Source organism: Lemur catta, chromosome 20 (assembly GCF_020740605.2).
Source record: "Lemur catta isolate mLemCat1 chromosome 20, mLemCat1.pri, whole genome shotgun sequence".
NCBI classification, from domain to species: domain Eukaryota; kingdom Metazoa; phylum Chordata; class Mammalia; order Primates; family Lemuridae; genus Lemur; species Lemur catta.
The window spans coordinates 23,787,716-23,807,345 of record NC_059147.1 but is presented as its reverse complement, the minus strand read 5'-3'; the positions used below and the strand labels follow the sequence as shown (position 1 = coordinate 23,807,345).

General features: G+C 54.6%; 2 protein-coding genes across 3 annotated transcripts; both read left to right on the top strand.

Annotated features, from left to right (window-relative positions):
• Positions 1-532: 532 nt before the first annotated feature.
• On the top strand, positions 533-8,317 carry LOC123625238 (dipeptidase 2-like). 2 transcript variants are annotated; one of them, XM_045533568.1, is made up of 11 exons: positions 533-681; positions 3,856-4,179; positions 4,509-4,635; positions 4,930-5,059; positions 5,144-5,285; positions 5,589-5,658; positions 5,772-5,948; positions 6,336-6,420; positions 7,034-7,109; positions 7,736-7,871; positions 7,971-8,317. In XM_045533568.1, the coding sequence occupies exons 2-11, from the start codon at positions 3,902-3,904 to the stop codon at positions 8,220-8,222; spliced, it is 1,473 nt and encodes a 490-aa protein (XP_045389524.1). In that variant the 5' UTR covers positions 533-681; positions 3,856-3,901; the 3' UTR covers positions 8,223-8,317. The 2 variants fall into 2 exon arrangements, with proteins under 2 accessions (XP_045389524.1, XP_045389525.1); XM_045533569.1 differs by lacking the exon at positions 533-681 and adding an exon at positions 2,838-2,928.
• Positions 8,318-10,791: 2,474 nt separating this feature from the next.
• DPEP3 (dipeptidase 3) lies at positions 10,792-15,015 on the top strand. Its single transcript, XM_045533567.1, has 10 exons — positions 10,792-11,134; positions 11,453-11,579; positions 12,071-12,200; positions 12,288-12,429; positions 12,699-12,768; positions 12,872-13,048; positions 13,355-13,439; positions 13,929-14,004; positions 14,459-14,594; positions 14,685-15,015. Exons 1-10 carry the CDS (start codon positions 10,926-10,928, stop codon positions 14,925-14,927), a joined length of 1,395 nt encoding a protein of 464 aa, XP_045389523.1. The 5' UTR covers positions 10,792-10,925; the 3' UTR covers positions 14,928-15,015.
• The last annotated feature ends 4,615 nt before the right edge of the window (positions 15,016-19,630 follow it).

Below are 19,630 nucleotides of genomic sequence, written 5' to 3'. Positions count from 1 at the left end.
CACTTACTTTAGCCTGGGCAGCAAAGCGAGACTCTGTCTCAAAAAAAAAAAAAAAAAGAAAAAAAGAACACACAACAACATGGAATCCAAGCTCAGGGCACAAACTCCAAGCCTATGGGCGTCACACCAGAACATCTGGTCCCCAGAAGCAGCCTAGTCACACACTTCAAGTCTGGCAGACAAGCTCATGTGACTTTGCTTTGGGGACCGTATATCCCAGATCCTGTGCTCTTGAACTCAAGCAGAGCCCGGCTGCAAGAGGAGATCAATGGTGCATATGGGACCCAGGTCATCGGTTGTCTCCATCAAAAAGTCTCCCAGGAATGTCGGACAGAGAGGCTGGCAAAGGTGTGGCAAAGAAAGGTGGGGGTGGGGAGAAGACTGGGTAGAAGCAGGAGACAGAGACACACAAGTGGTTATGGTACTTCTAGAAAGATAAACATTGGCTGCCTTTTGAGGAAGAAAAACGTGCTGGCTATGTGCCACTTCGAGGAGGTGGCTTCGGCTTTGTGATTGGAGGATGTGTGTCCACACTGGCCAGGCTGTGCTCCGGCTTGGATGACTGTTATTTCTCAGAACTTGGTCTGGATCAGTCATCATGGGAGCCGATCCAGTGTGAGTCTCCAGGACCAGTGGACCCTGGAAGAAGGACACCATCCTCTGGGCAATTCTGGATACTGAGTAAGACCCACCTGCACCCACCCTTGCACTCTGAGCATGTGAGGCAGCCTGTGTGCCTCTAACTCACCCCGACTTCTTGCTCCCCTGCATGTTCTTGTGACACAGATCAGTAGGGGTGAGTCAGCTCTGTACCAGAATGGGCCTAGTCCTGGGAGAAACCCGTTTCTACCACTGCCTCCTCTGCACGTCTCCATTTATGGAGACATAGCAGAGGTGAAGAATTACAAGGGGGAGCTGCTCACCCACCATTCCTTCCTGGCAGCAAGATTTCCTGTCCTGGCCCTGCCTCAAAACCCCACCAGTTCGAGGTTGAGGGAATGGCATGTGCCAAGGCCCTGTGGTGGGAGGTGGCAGCACTGATGTGACCAGAGTTCAGAGGGCAAGGGGGTTTGTGCTATTTGCTGAGACTACAGATGCTGGTGAGAGCAGACTCTCCAGGACTTAAAAGCCGCAGAAAGAAATCTCGAACATGCTAAGAGCTATGGGAAGGGGCAGAAGAACTTTAGGCAGGAGCATGACTTCAGATTGTTTTAAAAGAGAAGAGGTACAGCTTCTCCGTGGGGAATGGACTGGAGGTGAGGAGATGACCGTGGCCTGTCCTGGGGAAGAGGCAGCAGGAACAGGAAGGAGACACACCTGGGAGATGTTTGGAGGTTGAGCCAGCAGGATTATGAAGCTGGGCGATGGGAAGATGGTGAGGAGGCCCCAGGCATGGCACCCACAGCCAGCTCTGGAGTCGGGCCCTGAGCTTCCCTGCCTCCACCCTGTGTCCACCTCTGCCCGCTGCCAGCATCTGGGTCACTTACCCTCTGACCCCAAATTGTCCCCGTGTCACTGATACTGGGAGCTTCTAGGGGAAGGCTTTGCTGGTATGTGCTTGTTTCTCCTACAAGGGGCAGGGCACAGACATGGCCTTGGGTGAGGTTAAGGGGAGGACAGGCCACCTTGTTGGCTAAAACCTAAACCTAAACTTATCACTGAGGCATGAGTGTTCTCATGCTCCTGAGTGTACAAAGGTCTGGGTGTGTTTGTGTTTCCGTGATCAGCTTTGTGTGGTCACTTCCGGCCTGAAGTTTAAGGACTGAAGTTGGATGTTGTGGACAGTCGTGCTGCCCAGCTAACCTTCAGCAGATGCAGTGCCCACCTTCACCGTCTCATCACAGCCTAGCGTTTCCCCCGAGTCCTGGGACGTCAGACATTCAGACCCTGGAGAAAAGCTAAAAAACCTCAAAAAGCTCCGTTATCCCCACCCACCCCTGTATCAGCAGCTACTATTTATTTGTTAGTTATTTATCCCTGCCTGCCTCTTCCCTATTCCTTATGCCCCCACCTCCTGGAGGACTTAAGAGGTAGAACAAACCCTTTATCCATCACAACCACATTCTTCACCTGGAGACAAGCAAATTCCAGAACTCCTCCTCCCTCTTGCCACTCGGCTGCACAAGCCGGTGAGGGGGCTGCTGAGCAGCAGTGGACAGTGGGGAAGGAAGGGAGCCAGGTGTGAGTTGGGGTGCCCCAACCACCCCACTCTTCTCTGAAGCAGAGCCCTAGGGGACTCACACTCTGCAATGGGCCTCTCTAGAGAATCCTCAAGCTGCACTGAGCAGGGAGTAGACCCACCTCCAGCCCAATGCCCTTGATCTGCCTGCTTCTTGGACAGCAGGCCCTGGGCAACATCAAGTGCACAGTCCCTAAAATACGTCAAAGCTGGAAACACTTCCCCTCCTGAGTAGCGTGGCCCTTCCAGTCCCTTTGGAAGAGTTTGCTCATTTCATTGTCAGAGGGCCTTCTCACCTCTCAAGTTGTGAGACTTAGGTGACTACCCATGCCCTGGTCAGTCCTGCCACCTGGGGAAGGTTCCAAAGGTGGAGCTGCTCCTCGGGGTGCCAAGGTTCAGGGCAGAGTCTTGAGAAGCTGTGGGGCAGGAGAAAGACAAGGTCTCTGTGGGTGACACAGTTTGGGCACAGACCCAAAGCCTCTCGGATGGTAGGGCCTCTGTGACAGGGCACGTCCCTGTGTATGTGGGCGCGTGTGCTTGTGCGGTTGGGGACATTCCTGGAAGAGGCAGCTAGGGTGAGGGCCCCAGGCTGGGAATAGGGTGGGGCGTTCGGGGCAACGAAGGGAACTCAGCCCGGGAGAGCTGGAACCACCTACAGGAGAGAGGGCGAGGGGAGACGCAGAACCAGGGTGCCAGGCTTTTCCGTGGGACCCTTCTCACCTGAAGGAGGCGGCAGCTTCCACACGGAGGTAGGGGGGACCCTGGCCAGCAGCTCAGCCAGCAGCCCTGGGGGGAGGTGCCAGTGTAGGAGGCTTCGCTGCTCTGGAATGACTTCATTCCCTTCCATCCAAATAGCTGTCTGGGTTCCTGCTCCATGGAGTAAATGTCCCCTGACCCTGGCCAGATGTTTGCTGGCTTCTGATCCCAAATGTCCCTCCATTGGGTCCTGGGGAGGTACAGCCTTAGGAGGGAGCTCTTTGCTGATGCTGATTGGGGAAGGGTGAGGGGTGCTCCTGACAGCTCCCAGCTGCTAGCTAGAGTCCCTCAAAGAGGGACATGGGAGCATGATAAAGCAGAGGAGGGAAGTCAGGCACACAGGGCCCCACCCGGAATCCACAGTCTACAAGGTTAACCCCTCATTCCCAGAGACTTTCTCCTCCTCCACACCCACCCCACACGGCCCAGCACCGAGAAACCCAGAGCCCAGAGCACGGTGGTCACAGAGACACACGCAGCCCTCGGTGTGGCCAGGATAAGCCGCAGGCAGTCCGGGACATGATGTGGTTGGGACAGGCCTCAGGGCCGAGGGCCACTCTTTGGGAGAAGCACCCCAGCACCTCTCGTGGAGGGCAAGCCTAGGGCAGCGCAGGAGCAAGCTGGGTCGACCCCTGGGAGCAGCGGGGAAGGGAGAAAGGGAGGGGCGGCGGGAGCCAGAGCCGCGAGGCGAGGGGGCGCACGTGGCAGAGGCCTCCCAGCCCGCGGGGGCGCCTTCGGGGGAAATAGGCGGGAGGGCGCGGCGCCCCCTGGTGGCCGAACGGCGCGGCGCCGCGGCTGTCCGCATCCGTCGCAGGGTCCCGTGACTTCAACCCCCTCCTCGCGAGGCCTCGCAGCTGGGTGATCTGAGTCTTGGGTCGGGACTCCATTTTCGCCCTCTGCCCCTCGCCCATCTCTCTCAGGCTCTCGCGACGGTCACCCCTGGCCACCTGCCTCACGCTGCACAACATGCAGCCAGCGGACCTCGAGGGTCCCCGAGGGCTCGGCGTGCGACCTCTGCTGCTCCTGTCGCTCCTGCTGCTCCGGCTGCCGCCACAGCCTGTAACTCGCGCCCAGACCACGCCGGGCGCCCCGAGCGCCCCGACCACGCCGGGTGCCCCCAGCGCCGCGACCACGCCAGGCGCCCCGACCACGCCGGGCGCCCTCACCACGCCGGGTGCCCCCAGCACGCGGGACCTGCGAGAGCGCGCGCGGGCCCTGATGCGGGACTTCCCGCTCGTGGACGGGTGCGTAGGTGCAGCGTAGGGGCGATGGGGGGTGCGCACACCCCACGGCAGGGGAGGGGGCCCAGAGAATGCAGGGCTGGCAAGGAGGCTCCCTCACACCGTCCTTGGATGGCCCCTCAGCACCCATAGGTGCTGAGGAAGGTGCTTTTCCCCTCTTATGTCAGCCTCTCTCTGGTGGGAACCCCCCAGCTCAGGCTTCCGGGGGTCTCAATATAGTCACAGTGTGGCACTGTGCGGTGGGGAACCCCTGGACATGTCCTGCCTGACCTGGAGGCCTAAGGGGTCCACTCTTTTGTCCTTGGCCTGACCCTGCCTTGACTTTCCTCCAGCCACAACGACCTGCCCCTGATCCTGAGGCAGTTTTCCCAGAAGGGGCTACAGGATGTTAACCTGCGCAATTTCAGCCACGGCCAGACCAGCCTGGACAGGCTTAAAGAGGGCCTCGTGGGCGCCCAGGTACCACAGGGACACACAGGGCATGGCTTCTGGGGAACGTTGGGGAGAGTGGGGGCCTCAGAGATTACAAGTTAGTCACGTGGGAACTCAGTTACCATAGTGACCCAAAAAGTGCCATGAGGTGGATGCTGGAGGCTGCAGGGACTACAGTGAGCCAGCTTGGTGGGCATGAAGGGACCAGGGAACAAGGGGTGCATGTGGCCTCTGGGCCCACTGGGTTCTGTGGAGCCTATGAAACGCCCAGGGAGCTCCAACGCAGCCCCTGCCCAAGCCAACTCCTGGCCTTGCCCCCAGTTCTGGTCGGCCTACGTCCCATGCCAGACCCAGGACCGGGATGCCGTGCGCCTCACCCTGGAGCAGATTGACCTCATCCGCCGCATGTGTGCCTCCTACTCCGAGCTGGAGCTTGTGACCTCAGTTAAAGGTAGGTGGGTTGGTGGGGAGTGTTAGGAATTTGATTGAGCTACTCTAGCCCCTGAAAGTAATCACCTGACCTGCCTGCCCCCAGCTCTGAACAATACCCGGAAATTGGCCTGCCTCATTGGTGTGGAGGGCGGCCACTCGCTGGACAGTAGCCTCTCCGTCTTGCGTGCCTTCTATGTGCTGGGAGTGCGCTACCTGACGCTCACCCACACCTGCAACACGCCCTGGTGAGCACAGCGCTGACGGTGCGGGCCCACGGCGCAGGGATCTGCCCAGGGTCACACTGTGGGCCCAGACCAAGCTTTACCCCTGGGATCTGACAGTGACCTCGGAGTGGGGAGGGGAGCTGCGTTCTGGGGTTCACAGAACCAGACTAGGTACCAGCAGGGCCCTGCTACTGCTAGGCACAGCCCATCCTGGGTCCCTGCTTTTGCTCGAGGGGGTTGCAGGGATAGGGGGTGGGTGGGGCCTCTAGGATCTTGTGGCCAAGCCATGGCCACCAATCAGACTGCCTCCTGGCCGTTCTGCAGGGCAGAGAGCTCAGCTAAGGACATCCACCCCTTCTACAATAATGTCAGTGGGCTGACCAGCTTTGGAGAGGTGAGGACCCTGGTTCATACTCCACTTCACACAAATGTACACATCCCACCTGTTTTCTACAAATGTGCACATATCTGCACCCCTGCTACCCTCCTCCCACCCTGTCCCTGCAGAAGGTGGTGGCAGAAATGAACCACCTGGGCATGATGGTAGACTTGTCCCATGTCTCGGACGCTGTGGCACGGCGGGCCCTGGAAGTGTCGCAGGCACCTGTGATCTTTTCCCACTCGGCTGCCCGGGGTGTGTGCAACAATACTCGGAATGTTCCTGATGACATACTGCAGCTTCTGGTGAGACACTCCCTGCCCCTACAACCTAAAGCAAGGGGTTCAAACCAGGAGCTCTTGGACCTGAGTCCCTACTCCCTCAACTCCCTCAAACCCCAGGCGGAACATCATCTGCCCCACAACCCCCCAGTCCCTAGTCTCTGAACTCTTGAATCCAGGAGTGAGGGCTTCTAGATGGTAAATATTCCTCTACCCTTCAAAGCGAGTGCCAAGAACAAGATGCTTCTACCCAAACCGAGGCCTAGACTCCTCCATTCACACAAACCCAGAGAGGTGAAGTCTCCTCTCACACTGGAGGCCAGGGCCAAACACCTTCCTCTGGGGGCTCAGAGGGTGGGCAGGCACGTGGTTTGCTAGGGGGACAAACTGTCCATTTGACTACCCCTGCAGAAAAAGAATGGTGGCATTGTGATGGTGTCCTTGTCCATGGGAGTGCTGCAGTGCAACCCATTAGCCAATGTGTCCACTGTGGCAGGTAAGCCCACCCCCCAGCTCTCCGAACAGCTCTGATTTGGACCCCAAGCCTCGGGAGGGCCTCAGGACAGTCCCAGCAGTTTGACCCAACATCCAATGATGGATAGTATGTAGCACCTTGGTGCCACATGGGACTGGAGCTGCAGAGTCAGCACTGTGATACCGATGGGTGCAAGGGAGGCAGGCAGTCAGATGTAGCGCCCAGGTGCCACTCACCTGCACTCCTGCAAGGGCTACCAAAGCACCTTGCCTCCGGCTGAGGGCGTGGGCATCCCCTAGGTCTCTGGGATTTTAGCCAGTTATAGTCTTTGTCCCTTTTTCATCTTCCACACACTTAGAAAGGAGCCCCCACAGGTTCTCAATGAGACTAGAAGCAGGGAAATGGCTGAAAGGGCGGCTCTGTGGGTCTACCCCAAATCTGAAGTCCAGTCTAGAGCCAGCTGGAATCAGTTCAGGTCAAACCTCAGGGCCCTAAAGTTGGCACACTGGGAGCCAGGTCATGAGGAATTGCCTGCATGGCCTACAGGCTGCATGAAGGGGACTCAGCAGAGTCCAGCCCCAGAGTTCCACCCCTGCCCTGGAAGCCCCACACAGCTGACTCTCCATCCTCCCAGATCACTTTGACCACATCAAAGCAGTCATCGGATCCGAGTTCATCGGGATCGGCGGAGATTACGATGGGGCCGGCCAGTGAGTGCTTCCCTGTGGCTCATCTGGGGCTGTCTGTACAGCAGTGGGGCCCTCACAGTCACCACACCCACTGTGCTAAGGGGCTCGTGGCCTTTAGAGCTTGACCTCCTGGCATCTCCCCACTGCTAGGGTCAGTTTCCTGGGCTCTCCTGTCTGTCTTCATCCCGGTGCCCCACCCTAGGGCATCATATTTGGCAAAGCCACCAGACAGAGCTCATGTGCCCAGTGCATGCCCCCAGCTCTAGCCGACACACTTCCTCTGTGCAGACTGTCGGCAAGGTCTGGTGTGGGCTGACCATCTTCTCTGCCCACGGCTGGGGCTATGCTTGCAGGGCCAGCCCGGTTCTGAAGAAGCTTTTCTTCTTTTATAAGTGGGGGGAGCATTTGCATTCAATGGAAGGCATAGATGTTAATAGTACAATTCAATGAGTTTTGACATATACTAAAAGGAGGTTTGAGATCTCCTTCAAGAGTGAAGGGCAAGGGCAGATCATTTGCTCTCTCCAAGTCTCCGTTTCCCCTGTCTGAGCAGGGCTGGGGTTCTGTGGGCCCTGGACTCTGGTTCTGAGTCAGGATCAGGGAGCCTGGTCTGAGGCCCACCGGGTGGCCTGCTGGTGGCCATACAGGTTCCCTCAGGGGCTAGAAGATGTGTCCAAGTACCCAGTACTGATAGAGGAGTTGCTGAGACGTGGCTGGAGTGAGGAAGAGCTTCAGGGTATCCTTCGTGGCAACCTGCTGCGGGTCTTCGGACAAGTGGAACAGGTACGCTGCGCTGGGCAAGAGAGTAGCCCAGGGGTCTGAGCAAGTGACGTGTGTTGGGGGGAGCTGTGGATGCTGCTGACCACTGACTGCCACCTCTAGGTACAGGAGGAAAACAAGTGGCAAAGCCCCTTGGAGGACAAGTTCCCAGATGAGCAGCTGGACAGTTCTTGCCACTCTGTCCTCCCGCGTCAGCATCAGAGACAATCACTGGTTTCAGAACAGAAACTAACCAGGATTCCAACACATCAGACACCCAGGTTGTCATCCAAGTGGTCCCCCAACCCAGTCCCAGGCCTTACAGTTGTTGCCACCTTCCCAGTCCTTATTCTGTGGCTCTGTTGTCCCAGTTAATCTTGCCAGATATCACTGTGGCAGGTACACCCCACAATGTTGCCCTGTTGTGTAGGCACAATCATTTCCTGAAAATAAATGTTTTGGACATGGAACCGGAAATGAATGTCTTCCTCTGAGGTGGGGTCTGGTGGCACAGGCTCCCAATGCTAGTGGTTGGTGGGGGACCCTGCATTTCAGCTACCAGTTGCTCAAGGAAGGCCTATTGGTAGTGGCCTGAGGCGACCCAGGTGGCTGGGCTCTGCCCTGGACAAAGGTAGTGGGCAGATCTCGCTGCAGGAGGGTGAACCTGATCTGTGATCCCTCTGGGTAGCTCATCGCAATCCACATGCCGACCCACTGACCAGCACCTATGGATCTTTCAGGGAATTCTTGTTCAGATTCCCAAGGAGGGAACCTGCCTAGATCACGAATGACCTTCGTTCTTCTTCACAGAGAGCCAAGAATGCCAGGCCACATAATGGGCCACACGCCTCCAATGGCTGTACTGCCCTGGATGTGGGGACCCCAACCCCATCCCTCAGGGACTTCTCCAAGAAGCACAAGCTACTTAGGCATCTACTCATCTTAACCCCAGGCCATGAATGGTAACTAATAGCAATTGCAGTAATAATAGCTAATATTGAGAGGTAATACTAATAATGATATACAATAATAAATAACATGACAATAATAGATAATGGCTAATAACAATAGTTCATACTGACGGTCTATGCATACCCCATGACTGAGTGATTTCACCCTGGTATATATCCAACAGGAATGCATACATTATGTTTCCCCAAAAGGCACATAAAATCGTATCTGTATCACCACTATTCATAATAACCCCAAATTGTGCATTTCAAAGTCAAATTTCAAGGCACCAAAGACAAAAGATTATCTTTGTTGTTTTTGTAGATGGGATCTTGCTACATTGCCCAGGCTGGAGTACAGTGGCTGTTCACAGGTCTGATCATGGCACACTACAGCCTTGAACTCCTGGCCTCAAGCAATCCTCCCACCTTGGCTTCTCTTCCCATACTGCTGGGATTACAGGCATGAGCCACCACAACAGGCCATAATAACATTTTAAACATTATACCCTCTCCTTTCACCTAAATCTAATATATGAAACAGCTGTATGTGCAATACTTTTGCACTTTTGTTAAACTATTAGCAAAGTTGTCATTAATTATGTTGTTCAAAGTCACTGAAATGAAGACCTCCAGGGCGGGTCTGCTGTGGTTTATGAGAGACCAGAACATACATTACCTTTCTCTGCCCTTCCTGAGAGGACCAAAGCTAGAGGAAGCTGGGTCAGACTTGGTCATTAAGCCCCAGGCATGAGGAAGGGCCAGTGACCAAGGAGCAACGGGTCACCAAAGGCCAAGCCCCTTCTGGAGGTGCCCAGAAGGGAAGGTCCACTTAACAGGGAGCCCAGGTGGGAGAACAGGAGACAGACACAGATGCAGAAGGGGGATAATTTAGATTCAGTCTGTGGCGTTGGCCCCTCAGCAGGATGTGGTCTGGGCCCAGGAGGCTCAAATGCTACCCAGATGCAGTTCTGAGATCCGTTTCCCTTGCACCAGGGCTTTTGCAGCAGCAAATGGCAAATTACACTATGCAGTCCTCTGGCCCACCTGGAAACGACCTTTTCTCTGGGGAGGATTTTTACCCCAGGTGAAGTTATGTGTCAGACCAAGCCACCTCGAGCTGTCAGTACCAAGGACCCTAACCTGACTTTGTCCACCACTCCATGCAAGAGGATCCACCCCTGCCTCCCCACAACAATGTAATGCGCAAACTAGACCTCTCCCTGGGCTGGTGGTCCACCTGGGGTGCCCCCTCTGCTCCTCTGCCTGATACAGACCCCATCCTCCCAAGGTTCAGCTGCTGCTCTGGTGCCCCCCCACTCCCTAGGACTCTGGTGTGTCTGCATAAGCACCACCCATGACCGCCCTCAGCCAGTAGCACCACAATACACAAAGAAATGAGCTAGAAAATGACCAAGGAGTAGGTAGCCCTCTTCCCAAGAGAGACACTATTGACTAACATTTGGTGTGTATACTCCTCTAGGGGGTGTGTGTGTATTAATATATGTACAGAAACAAAATTTAATACTATATGCTAAAATAAGGGTCTCCCATAAATATTGTTCTTAAATTTCACTTTAACAACCCACAGGGAATCTTTTTCTGTCAATCCAAACATACAGATCTATTATAATTCACTCTTCTGAATCAGAGTTTGGAATTTCATGGAATATTGGACCTGTTTGAGGGCGGGACACATGGGAGCAGCTAACCCCCCAGGAGGGCCTGGCTAGAGAGTGAAAACAGGGAGAGTCCTGGGCCCCTGCCAATCCCCCAACTGGTGTCCTCCCCAGTCTGTCGGTCTGCGGAGCAAGCGTCAGGGGTAGGTACAGGGCAGGGGCGGAGGGAGTCCAGGATGCATCTCAAACGGACGCATGCGCATGCACGGACCAGCCCACGGGGGCGCCCTCCCATAGCTGCAGGGACCGTGGCACCCCTGGTGGCCGCCCTGCGCGCGCGCGCGCGCACTGAGTTGTGCATTCCAGCGGGTCCGTCGCCAGGTGGCGTGACTGCAACCACCCCGCGAGGCCGCACTACTGGGTCGCCTAAATCGACGGCCTGGACTCCATCATCGCCCTCTGCCCTTCGCCTGCTCCTCCCAGGCTCCTGTGACCCGTCCCTGTACAACATGCAGCCCGTGGGCCTCGAGGGTCCCCACACCCTCGGCCGGCGGCCTCTGCTGCTTCTGCTGTTCCTACTGCTGCTGTCTCAGCCCGTAACCCGGGTCCAGACCACACCGGGCGCCCCGGGCGCCCCAAGCACGCCGGGCACGCCCAGGCCCCAGAGCCTGCAGGGGCACGTTCGGGCCCTGATGCAGGCCTTTCCGCTGGTGGACGGGTACGTAGGTGTCATGTGGAGCGACAGGGCCTGAGCGCACCCCAGGGCAGAGGAAGGGGTTCTGAGCACGCGGGGCTGGCAAGGAGGCGTCCTCATAGCACTCCTGGAGGCCCCCTTTCCCCCGTCACCCATGGGTGTCCTTCGCCTGTTACCCCATTCCTGGTGGCACCCCCCCTCCTCTGACCGGGAGTCAGGAGGTCTCCATATTGTCTGTGGGACAGAGGGGTCTGATGGGGTGGGGGAGGGGAGGCCCAGGCATGTTGATATGTCCTGCCTGACCTGGAGGCCATGTCCCCACTCTGACCTTGACATCCCCAGCCACAACGACCTGCCCCTGATCCTGAGACAGCTTTTCCAGAACAGGCTACAGGATGTTAACCTGCGCAATTTCAGCCATGGCCAGACCAGCCTGGACAGGCTTAGAGATGGCCTCGTGGGCGCCCAGGTACCATAGGGACAAACAGGGTGCCACAGCATGGCTGTGGGGGAATATTGGGGCCACAGAACCCTGGCTGGGCCAGCTTCTGGGTGACTAGGTATCATGGGGCATGCAGTGGCGATCATGGACCTTCTAGGGAGTGTGGGAGCTTAGAGGCCAAGACAGGGGAGCTGCATGGGTGTCCAGGGTTTGTGGAGACACAAGAAAATGACCAGAAAATCTCTGGTGAGCGTGGGAGCTGCTGGAACCACAAAGGATATGGTGGACTGGCCTTAGGGCATTCACATGGCACATGGACGACAGTTCATGATGTGTCATGAGTCCATTGTTTGGCTGCTGACAGCAAACTTAATAGTCATCAAGATACTATGGGTCATGCAGTGCTTCACTTGGGGCCACCAACCCAAATGGGTGCTTTGGGGACTGAGGCAGGAGTGGCTGGCCTAGGGGTTGAAGACCACCCTGTCCTCATTCTGGACCCCTGGACCTATCCCCAGTTCTGGTCAGCCTACATCCCATGCCAGGCCCAGGACCGGGATGCTGTGCTCCTCGCCCTGGAGCAGATTGACCTCATTCATCGCATGTGTGCCTTGTACTCCGAGCTGGAGCTTGTGACCTCAGCTGAAGGTGGGCTGGCTGATGATGGGGGGACAGTCAGAGTGTCACTCTAATGGTTCTGTTCCTGGGCTCTGACCACTTGACTCTGCCTTCTAGATCTGAACAGCACTCAAAAGCTGGCCTGCCTCATTGGCGTGGAGGGTGGTCACACACTGGACAGCAGCCTGTCTGTGCTGCGCAGTTTCTATCTGCTGGGAGTGCGCTACCTGATGCTTGCCCACACCTGCAGCACGCCCTGGTGAGCTCGGTGCCTAGCCAAGGTGGAACGGTAGACAGTGTGGTGGGGAAACTGCCCAGTCCCTGGGATGGGCCTGGCCAGAGAGTGGAGGATAAAGAGGGTCACCAAGGGAGGCTCAACTCCCAACAGGTCCCTCATATTCCCAGAAAGTAGCTGGCCCTGGGTCTTCACCTATCCTGGAGGTAAGATAGATGGACAGACAGAGGGTCCCCAGGCTCTGATGGCCAAGGTGTGGCCAGCTAAATTGCTCTCTCCTGACTGTCCTGCAGGGCAGAGAGTTCCACCAAGTTCAGACACCACTTCTACACCAACGTCAGCGGACTGACAAGCTTTGGTGAGGTGAGGACTCCTGTTATGTTGCCCACCCTACCTACAGATACATGCACACACTTTTGCACCCCTGACAACTCACCCCCTAAAAAAAATCCAATTGTCTCTGCAGAAGGTGGTGGAGGAGATGAACCGCCTGGGCATGATGATAGACTTGTCTTACGCATCGGACACCTTGGTGAGGCGGGTCTTGGAAGTGTCGCAGGCTCCAGTGATCTTCTCCCATTCAGCTGCCAGGGCTGTGTGTGACACTTTGCTGAATGTTCCTGATGACATCCTGCAGCTTCTGGTGGGCAGCCACCCCAGCTCTCAAACCCAGGGCTACGCATGCTTCATCCAAAGATTCTTGACCCTAAACAAAGAAAGCTACCAGCCAGGTCTCACACCTTGGACCTAAGGCTAGTTACCCCTCCTCCATCCCTTAAACTCAAGGTCAAACCAGTTCCGCCCAGGGACCCACAAACCCAGAGAGGTGAAGCCTTTTCCAACCCCTGAAGCCAGGACTGAGTGCTGTCCTACCAAGGCCCCCATGGCATGGGCGGATGCCATTAGGGCAGAAGGGCTGAGCTGAGTGTCCCTTTGTCTATCCCTGTAGAAGAAGAATGGTGGCATCGTGATGGTGACACTGTCCATGGGGGTGCTGCAGTGTGAACTGCTTGCTAATGTGTCCACCGTGGCAGGTGAGCCCCACCTTCGTTCTTTGTGCAGCTCTGGCTTGGGCTGTGGCTGCCAGGGCCCTCAGGACAACGCCAGCAGTCTCACACCTGTTGGGCAATGGGCAGACCTCCCATCTTCCCTGCCACCCAGATCTGGGGCCACAGAGTCAATGCTGATGGGTTTGATGCCTCTGTCTCTGAGTCTCATTTTTGCTCCCAGTCCTTGAACCTCTCATTTCCCATATCTTGGGGCAGGAAAGGCAGAGCCCCCACCAGGCTCTCAAGGAATCCAGAGGCAGGGTGGCTCCTGGGCAGGAAAAGTCCCAAAGGGGTGGCTCTGAGGTCTGCTGTAGATCCAGTGACCAGCCTGCAGCCCACTTCAGGACTTGTGGCTGGCCATAAGCTAGCTAGTTCTGTGGAGCCAGCTGCTATGGCCTGGAGTGCTGGGGACAAGGCTGGTCACAGGGTCTAACGCCAGCCTCATGCTGCCCACCACTAACCTCTACCCCCTAGATCACTTTGACCACATCAGGGCAGTCATTGGATCTGAGTTCATCGGGATTGGTGGGAATTATGACGGGTCTGGCCGGTAAGTGCTCCCTGGGGTTTGTCTCAGGCTGGGGGACAGCAGGGAGTCCTTTAGTCTTTGTTCCCATCCTGGGGTCCTCCCATCCTTCAGGCCTTGATGACAGGCTCTGGTGTTCCAGCCTACCCGCACCCCCCACTCTCGGGGCCTGTTGCCTGGGTTCTCCCTGTCCCTCCTGTGGCCCAGTGGCCCCACTCCAGACTGTCACACTTGCTAAGTACTCCCCTCCCCCAGGCAGAGCTCCTTTGCCCAGCACATACTGCACTCCCAGCCCAGCAGATCTGCTTAGCCAGTAGAGGCTGCAGAAACCCAGTCCTCAAGAAGCCTATAAAGTTGTGTTCACTGGCCTGAAGAACTTGGCCTTCAGTTTCCCATTTGTGACTGGGGATGGTGGCAGCAGGCCCTAGACCAGGATCAGGGTTAAGGTCCCACAGCTGGCTGTTGGGTGGCCACACAGGTTCCCTCAGGGGCTGGAGGACGTGTCCACATACCCAGTACTGATAGAGGAGTTGCTGAGTCGTGGATGGAGTGACAAAGAGCTTCAAGGTGTCCTTCGAGGAAACCTGCTGCGGGTCTTCAGACAAGTGGAACAGGTACGCTGCGCTGGTCAAAAGGATGGTGCAGTGGTTTGAGCAGGTGCGGGATTGCTGTGGGAGCCCCTGACTGCTGACTTCCACCCCCAGGTGAGAGAGGAAAACAGTGGGCAGAGCCCTGTGGAGGCTGAGTTTCCAAACAGACATCAGAACAAGTCCTGCCACTCCCACCTTCTGTCTCAGCCTCCGAAAGGAAACCTGGTTTCACACCTGGATCCGACCAAGTGGCCAACCAGTCGGGTTCTCCAGAGGTCCTCAAAAGCCTCCCTATACCTTGTTCTAGGCTCTGTGGCTGCTGCCACCTTCCCAATCCTCATCCAGTGGCTCTGGTGACCTGGCCAACCCCCCTAGAGATCCCTTTGGCAAAGTCCTACAAAGTCCCCCTCCTAGTCCAGGCACAAGCATATGTTGAGAATAAACATTTTACACATGGAGCCAGGTGTGAATGTCCTTCCTTCTCCATGGTGGGAGTGGGGCCAGGTGGGCTTTGGCAGGTAAGGGGTCTTGTGGTCTGGCCCCAGCTGCTGCAAATGAGTGGTTCCCACCCGCCTCCAGCTTTGGCTTTCTCAGGAAGGCCAGAGACATCTTACCCAATTCATGCACTAAGGCCAGGCTCGGTGGCTTGCACCAGTAATCCTAGCACGTTGGAGGGATCGCTTGAGGCCAGAAGTTCAAGACCAGCCTGAGCAACATAAATATAGACCTATCTCTACAAAACATAGAAAAAATTAGCTGGGCATGGTGGCACACACCTGTAGTCCCAGCTACTTGGGAGGTTGAGGCAGGAGGATCACTTGAGCCCAAGAGTTTGAGGTGGCAGTGAGCTATGATTGAGCCACTGTATTCCAACCTGGGTGGCAGAGTGAGACCCTGTGTCAAGAACAAAGAATTCTTATGCCAAAACCATGAGTCCACAGAAGAGCACATTTGTGTATGTGGATCTATTTTTGAATTCTCTTCCATTTATTTGTACTACTTGTTTATCATCATGCCAATACCACAGTGTCTTAATTATGGCAACTTTAAGTTTTGAGATCTGGTAGAATGAGTCTTCCCATGTTCTTCTTTAAGAGTATCATATCAGGCCAGGCGTGGTCGCTCACACCTGTAATCCTAGCACTCTGGGAGGCCAAGGCAGGAAGATCGCTTGAGCTCAGGAGTTCGAGACCAGCCTCACCAAGAGTGAGACCCCTGTCTCTATTAAAAATAGAAAAACTTGGCCAGGCGCGGTGGTTCACACCTGTAATCCTAGCACTCTGGGAGGCCAAGGCGGGTGGATCGCTCGAGGTCAGGAGTTCGAGACCAGCCTGAGCGAGACCCCGTCTCTACTAAGAATACAGATAAAAATTATCTGGCCAACTAAAAATATATATAGAAAAAATTAGCCGGGCATGGTGGCGCATGCCTGTAGTCCCAGCTACTCAGGAGGCTGAGGCAGTAGGATCGCTTAAGCCCGGGAGTTTGAGGTTGCTGTGAGCTAGGCTGACGCCACGGCACTCACTCTAGCCCGGGCAACAGAGTGAGACTCTGTCTCAAAAAAAAAAAAAAATAGAAAAACTTAACCAGGCAACTAAAAATAGAAAGAAAAAATTAGCCGGGCATGGTGACAAGCGCCTTTAGAACCAGCTACTCAGGAGGCTGAGGCAAGAGGATCTCTTCAGCCCAGGAGTTTGAGGTTGCTGTGAGCTAGGCTGATGCCACAGCACTCACTCTAACCCGGCAACAGACCGAGAATCTGTCACAAAAAAAAAAGAGTATCATATCAGTCAGTGTTTGATCTGATAAGCAGAACCACTATGAATGATATAAAATAAGGGATTTATTATAGGGATAAAGCCCTATGCAAATGTAGGACCCAGTGGAGACATCTATGCCAGGCTGTCACCTCTGCATCTGGTGTTGGGTGTTAAGTCTACATAGTGAAGCTGGACCAGCCATTACGAAGGAGAGCTGGTAGAGGACAGCAAGAATGAACCAAAAGGACAAACTGGGACAATTGGATATCCATTTGGAAGAAAAAAAAATATTGATCCCTGTCTTACATCATACAGAATGCAACATACAAAATCAGATTAATTTGAATGTGTTATTGATCCAAATGGAAAAGGCCAAAGAATAAAACTCTTAGGAGGTAGTATAGGGAAATAATAATATAATTGTGACCTCAGCAGAGGGACAAAAAACACTAATGACTGAGGAAATGACTGATACATTGAATTGCATTAAAATTAATAACTATTCATCATAAAATACCATTAAAAGAGGAGAAAAGCAAACCACAGAGTGAGAGACATTTTTGATATGTATAATTGACAAAGAGCTTGTATTCAGAGACGGACAACCTAATACAAAAATGGGCAAGATAGTTGAATAGGAACCTTACAAGAAAAAATATCCAAATGGTAAAATAAACATATAAAAAGGTAGTCAACCTTGTTAGTCACTAGGAAAATGCAAAATAAAACTCATAATGAAGGTATCTAAAATCCAACACATCTTAAAATCTTATATCCTTGTTATTTTTTCTTGACCTATTTGTAACCATGACAGTTGTGTTGAAATTTGCCACATCTGATGGTGTATTTATCAGTTTTTCCCTATAGTTCTAGCAATTCCTTTTTATTGAAGTGAAATCCATATACCATAAAATCAACCATTTTAAAGTAAACAATTCAGTGGCCATTAGTACATTCACAATTGTGCCACCACTGCTTCTGTCTAGTTCCAAAACATTTTCATCACCCTAAAAGGAAGCCCTATACTTACCCTATACCCATTAAACAGTTACTCCCTATTTTCCTCTCCCCACCTCTCTATACCCACCCAACCAGCAATCTGCTTTCTGGCTCTATGGATTTACCTATTCTGGATATTTCTTACAAATGGAATCATACATTATATGGCTTTTGTGTCTGGTTTCTTTCACTTAGTATAACGGGGTTTTTTGTTTGTTTGTTTGTTTGTTTGTTTTGAGACAGAGTCTCACTCTGTCACCCCAGCTAGAGTGCAGTGGGCTTATCATACCTCACTGCAACCTCAAACTCCTGGGCTGAAGCGATCTTCCTGCCTCAGCCTCCTGAGTAGCTGGGACTACAGGAGTGTGCTGCCACACCCAGCTCTTATATTTCTGCTTGTTCTTTTTTATATTTTCTTTTTTCATATCGCTAATATGCTGCCTTCTCTTTTATAATACGTTTACGAGGCTAGTTTTGAATTTTTGATCCATGCATTGTAACAATTTTCCTGATGGATGTTTTCTGTTGAAATGTCTATGCTCCTCAAATGTCTTTTGATTTTTCCTGTGAGGACTCTGACAGTACAGACTATGTGGTCAGCCAGTGGTATCGGGGGAAGTTGGGTGCTAGCCTCAGAGTTCCCCAGAGTCCCCTCTACAGTTGTCTGGTTGAGCTATAGTGGCCTAATTGCCCCCCCACACAGCACCTGACCCCACCTCGGAGGCAGCAGGGTGTGTGGGCCAGGGTGGGAGATATGGGGAACCTTTGCAGAGCATTCAGGAAGACCAAGAGGGCACCTGTTCATTCTTTAATTGGAAAAACATGTTGGGGCCAGGGACTGGAGATACCAGGCTGACAAGACCAACAGGGTCCTGCCTTTGCAAAGTCCACAGTCTAGTGGGCACAACATTAATCGAAGGTTCCCACTGACAAACACATTTCTGCCTGAAATGGGTGCTGTGGAGTGCAAAGGGAAAGTGCCCCAGGGGAACCCAGTCCGGGTCAGGTAGGGGACAGGGAGGGTGGCAGGGCATGTGAGGAGCCTGGTGAGTGAGGTGGGGAGCAGAGGCTAGAAAGACGCTCTGTCAGAGCGAATGGTGGGTGACGTCCAGAAGCTCCCCGAGTCGGAGGAGGTGACAGAGATTTGAAGGGCTGAGGCTGGGGAGGAGGATGGCGAGGGATGCGCCTGGAGAGGTCGGCAGGGCCAGATTGAGCAAGGCCTCGTGGGCCAAGAGGGCTAGGGCTTTCTCTTCAGAAGAGGCGGCTCTACGTGAGCAGGGGACAGAGCAGGGAGTCCAGTAGGAAGGCCGGGGCTGTGGGCGGCTGAAGGTGGCGTGAGGGGCGGGAGGGCAGGTCGGCAGGAGGGGGGAGGGGTCAGGTGGTGGTCAGCGCGGGGGTCGTCCTGCCCGGCCCAGCGACTCCGCTTCCGCCCAGAGTGGGAGGATGGCTGGAGGCCGCAGTCAGAGCGCGCAGAGCCTGAGGTCGGCAGGTATCTCCCGTCCCATTCTGACGTTCTAAAGCCATCTGAGCCACGAAGGGAGAAGAATGGAGACAGACAGACGAGTAAGAAGGGCTCTGGGGTTTTCTATTAGAGCTAAAAATAAATAGCTGAAAGGACAGCTCAGAAAGATAAAGATGCCAAAGTAAAGCCAACTTGATAAGTTATCTGAAGCAGTGGAGTAGAAAGTGAAAGAAAAGAAAAATGAATAGCAAATAAGTAAACGACTTGGGTAAAGGAACCCCCAGGAGGTGAGGCAGTAAGAGAAAGTTTAAATGAAAGCACTGGGCTAAAGCACCCAGTGTCCTGTCCCAAAGGCCAATGGGGCAGGGACGGGGCAGGGGGGTCCTCCCTGCCGAAGACGCCGCAGCCTCTGGGGAAGGGCCGAGAATCCCCAGCTGCCTCCAGCGAGGAGGCGCAGGGCAAGGACGGGACTTTGGCGGGGGCGCGGGTTCCAGGGACGCGGAGAAGTGGGAGACAGGTGATGGAAATGGGAGGACGTATCCAGGCATGCGGGAGGCCCCGAGCAGGACTAGGGTGGCCCTTGCGGTCCTGCCTCCTCTCTCGTCTCCCGGAGTAGCAGAAATGTTCCCGAGCACTTAGCAAGCCCAGGGCTTAGAGCCAGTGCCCCCCGCGCCCCATCTCATGGAGCCCTCAAAGAGTCTCACGGACGTCGAAGCGTGTTTCCTCCATTTTACAAGTACTGCTTCTGGGGCTCAGAGGGGACGGCCCCTCACCCACGGTCACACAGGTATCGGTCCCTCCCCCAGGCCGTGTAGCCACTAGTACTCCCGCCCAGGGGT

What these genes read in the sequence shown, in the direction of transcription:
- LOC123625238 (XM_045533568.1), top strand. Translation starts at nt 3,902, where the DNA reads ATGCAGCCAGCGGACCTCGAGGGTCCCCGAGGGCTCGGCGTGCGACCT. An exon ending in GCTTGTGACCTCAGTTAAAG is followed by an intron (nt 5,060 to 5,143) that starts GTAGGTGGGTTG and finishes GCCTGCCCCCAG; the next exon opens with CTCTGAACAATACCCGGAAA. An exon ending in GATTACGATGGGGCCGGCCA is followed by an intron (nt 7,110 to 7,735) that starts GTGAGTGCTTCC and finishes GTGGCCATACAG; the next exon opens with GTTCCCTCAGGGGCTAGAAG.
- DPEP3 (XM_045533567.1), top strand. Translation starts at nt 10,926, where the DNA reads ATGCAGCCCGTGGGCCTCGAGGGTCCCCACACCCTCGGCCGGCGGCCT. An exon ending in GCCTTTCCGCTGGTGGACGG is followed by an intron (nt 11,135 to 11,452) that starts GTACGTAGGTGT and finishes TGACATCCCCAG; the next exon opens with CCACAACGACCTGCCCCTGA. An exon ending in TCTTCAGACAAGTGGAACAG is followed by an intron (nt 14,595 to 14,684) that starts GTACGCTGCGCT and finishes TTCCACCCCCAG; the next exon opens with GTGAGAGAGGAAAACAGTGG.